The sequence below is a fragment of the Pseudorca crassidens genome, chromosome 8, assembly GCF_039906515.1.
Source record: "Pseudorca crassidens isolate mPseCra1 chromosome 8, mPseCra1.hap1, whole genome shotgun sequence".
NCBI lineage: Eukaryota > Metazoa > Chordata > Mammalia > Artiodactyla > Delphinidae > Pseudorca > Pseudorca crassidens.
Window position 1 is genome coordinate 79,051,722 of NC_090303.1, and position 2,878 is coordinate 79,054,599.

The window sequence follows — 2,878 nt, forward strand, 5'->3', positions numbered from 1 at the left end:
ATATAATACACAAAACCATTTAGCAGGTGCATGCAAGAGGCGAAAGGCCGGGGAATTCAGAGGCTTCTGGTTGGCGCTAACGTGTAAGGCCCAACATGCCCTGGGTTCTACAGGTGAGCTTGGGTAGAGAGGTCCAGCTCTATTCCGCCGCTGTCTCAGTAGTGGGGACCCCGGCTGGGGCTGGGAAGGGACTTCGGCCTTGATCACTGGTGGCCCGGGGGGAGCCCAGGCTGCAGGGGCCCAGGGGGCGGCAGCGGCGCGGGCAGCGGCTGCTGTAGAGGGGGGGACGGGTCCGCTCCCGGCTCCCCGGCAGAGGTGCAGGGCAGCCCCAGGCCGCTGTCGTGCAGCTTGCGGACGTGCTTCTTGAGGTCAAAGTTCCTGCAGAAGCCCTTGCCGCACGTGGGGCAGGTGAAGGGCTTCTTGTCATTGTGGGTGTGCATGTGGAATGTGAGGTTGTAAATCTGGTGGAAAGCCTTGTTGCAGATATTGCACTTGAACTGCTTCTCCCCGCTGTGGGTCAGCTTGTGGTTTTTGTAATTCCCTGAAACAGACAAATGACAGGGACGTGGATCTGAAAAGAAAGCTTGGAACGGGAGGAGCAGACGATTGAAGGACAACGAGTCTAGAGAAGAGGGGCCACAGCGCGGAGGGCCGGTGCAGTTCTATGCTGCCCGCCTGCACTTCGCTCCCCAAATTTATTTTTAAACATCAGCAGTGAGGTCGTTCCCTCCACGTTTTAATACAACAGTTATTAATCCAATTCTATAAAACGAGGACAAGCGGTTAAAAAGAAATGCCCCCTCTGTATACGAGCCATGCCTTTCTCTAGCACTCATCACACTTGAGGGTACGACGTTGGAATGGCAACACATGCGCTGGTAACTAGCTGCACTTAACAAATCGTTTTCTGAAATACCCCCCAAAGTTGAGGGCTTTTGGTAAGACTACTGCGAAAGACAACGCCTCCTGGGTTCGATACCTTTTTGATGAAATCCTTTGCCACAGAATTCACACACAAATGGTTTGTAGCCTGCGTGTATTCGGGTATGCGTGTTTAAAGTAGAACTTCTATTAAATGCTTTGCCACACTGGTTACATTTATGAGGTTTTTCCTAAGCGGAAAGGAGAAAAAGCAGAGAAGTTAAGGTATTTTGCTATTCAGTGGAGTCTGAAAAACTCACAAACACTGTAATGCTCTTCCACATGCTTTTAAGCAAAACAAAGGCAAACAATACCTGGCATTTCTCTCTCTCACACCCGGCACATTTTAAACAAACCTTACGCTAAAGAGTAAGAGTTTATTGGCCATTAAAAAAAAAACAAATCGTTCGGAAATAAACCAGGTGAAATTGAGACAGCCGAACACACCTGGGTGTGAATGATCTTGTGCCTGCACAGGGTGCTGGCTTGCCGGAAGCCCTTTCCACAAACTTTGCAAACGAAGGGTCTGGCTCCCGTGTGCACCGGCATGTGACGGGTTAAGTTATAGTGCGCGTTAAAGACCTTAAACACAAGTACAACAGGTTAGCTCAACAAGCCCTTGGAGATCAAACCAGGCAGAGGGAGGGGAGGGAGGTGATAACGTTATAACAAGTGTATACAAATAATTACAAAATAAAATTAAATGTGGAAAGAAAGAAGGGAGGGAGGAAGGGAGGGAGGGAGGAAGGAAGGAAGGAAGGAAGGAAGGAAGGAAGGAAGGAAGGAAGGAAGGAAGCCCCCCCACCCCCCACCCCCCACCCCTTACACAGTACTTGCCTTTCCACACACTTCGCAAGTGAAAACTTTGGGCTTGGTATGAGGAGAGCCGCGGCTGAAGTCAGAGGTTTTGAACGCTATTTTTTCCGACAGGAGCTGGGCGCTTTCTTTCATGTAATGCTGCAGCTGAGCCTGGGACAAGTCTTTGAAAGCTACTCCCGAGGGGTACTTCTCCACCGCCGGGACCACCAGTTTATTCCTTTCGGCTAAATACGTTTTTGGCTGCGGGTGCAAAGGGGAACTGAGGAAGTAGGAGGCCACCGGGTGGATGTTAACGCCGGCCGCCGGGTGGCACGGGCCGTCACCTCGATTCAGGTAGCACAGGGCTCCCATGGCGTGGAAGGAAGAATGGTTGACCACCCGCGGCCTTACCAGCTTGTACTGCTGCAGCGGGAGCGCGTCGCGGGCCAGGTCGCCCTTGAGAGTCAGCGCGCAGTTGAGCAGGTCGCTGCAGCTGAACGCGGGCGCCACGGGCGCTTCTGCAGGTGCAGCCGGAGCCTCCAGACTAGCCTTCCGCGGCTCCGAGCCCGTCATTCCCGCCTTAGGGCTCGTGTCGTACGCCACGGGCACGAAGGGGATCATGCAGGGGATCGACGAGTTAAGATGCAGAGAGTGCTTGGGGTCCCCCTTGGGCACGGCTCCCTGCAGGAAGTGGGGGACGGGCAGGGCTTTGGGCTCGGGGGTGCGTGCCATGATTCTTTCGATGGAGAAAGCCAAGGGTTTGGAGGTGTTCATCATGTTGCCCCGGGCCGGAGCGGTCGCTAACATTTTGGCAGTCGCGTTGTGGCAGCTACTGTCCATGTCTGAGTCTCCAGCGTCCCTCAGCCGGGGCCGGGCTGCGCCGTCGTTGCCTTGTTCCCTGCTTGTCACAGACCTGCGGAGAGGGGGACGGGCACCATCACCACCAACAGCCTCCTCCTCCTCCCCAGCATCACCAGCCGAACCTGCCTGCCCAGCCCAATGGACTCCTGCCAGCCCATCGCAGAGTTCTTGGCGCACCAATGACTCGGGGACAATCACTACTTATTTCTATCAATAGAAAGTGTTGTGTCAATAACGCAGCCAAGATCTCGCCAATCGTTAACTTCCAAGAGGAGAAGGTAAACTAGATAATTGCTCA

At 53.9% G+C, this 2,878-nt stretch overlaps 1 protein-coding gene across 2 annotated transcripts; it reads right to left on the reverse strand.

Annotated features, from left to right (window-relative positions):
• Positions 1–203: 203 nt before the first annotated feature.
• Positions 204–2,559, reverse strand: FEZF1 (FEZ family zinc finger 1). Of its 2 annotated transcripts, XM_067745553.1 has the most exons (5): positions 2,131–2,559; positions 1,759–1,980; positions 1,369–1,503; positions 980–1,112; positions 204–541 (listed from the first exon to the last, which is right to left on the reverse strand). In XM_067745553.1, the coding sequence occupies exons 1-5, from the start codon at positions 2,557–2,559 to the stop codon at positions 204–206; spliced, it is 1,257 nt and encodes a 418-aa protein (XP_067601654.1). The 2 variants fall into 2 exon arrangements, with proteins under 2 accessions (XP_067601654.1, XP_067601653.1); XM_067745552.1 differs by having other exon boundaries at positions 1,759–2,559.
• Positions 2,560–2,878: the final 319 nt, after the last annotated feature.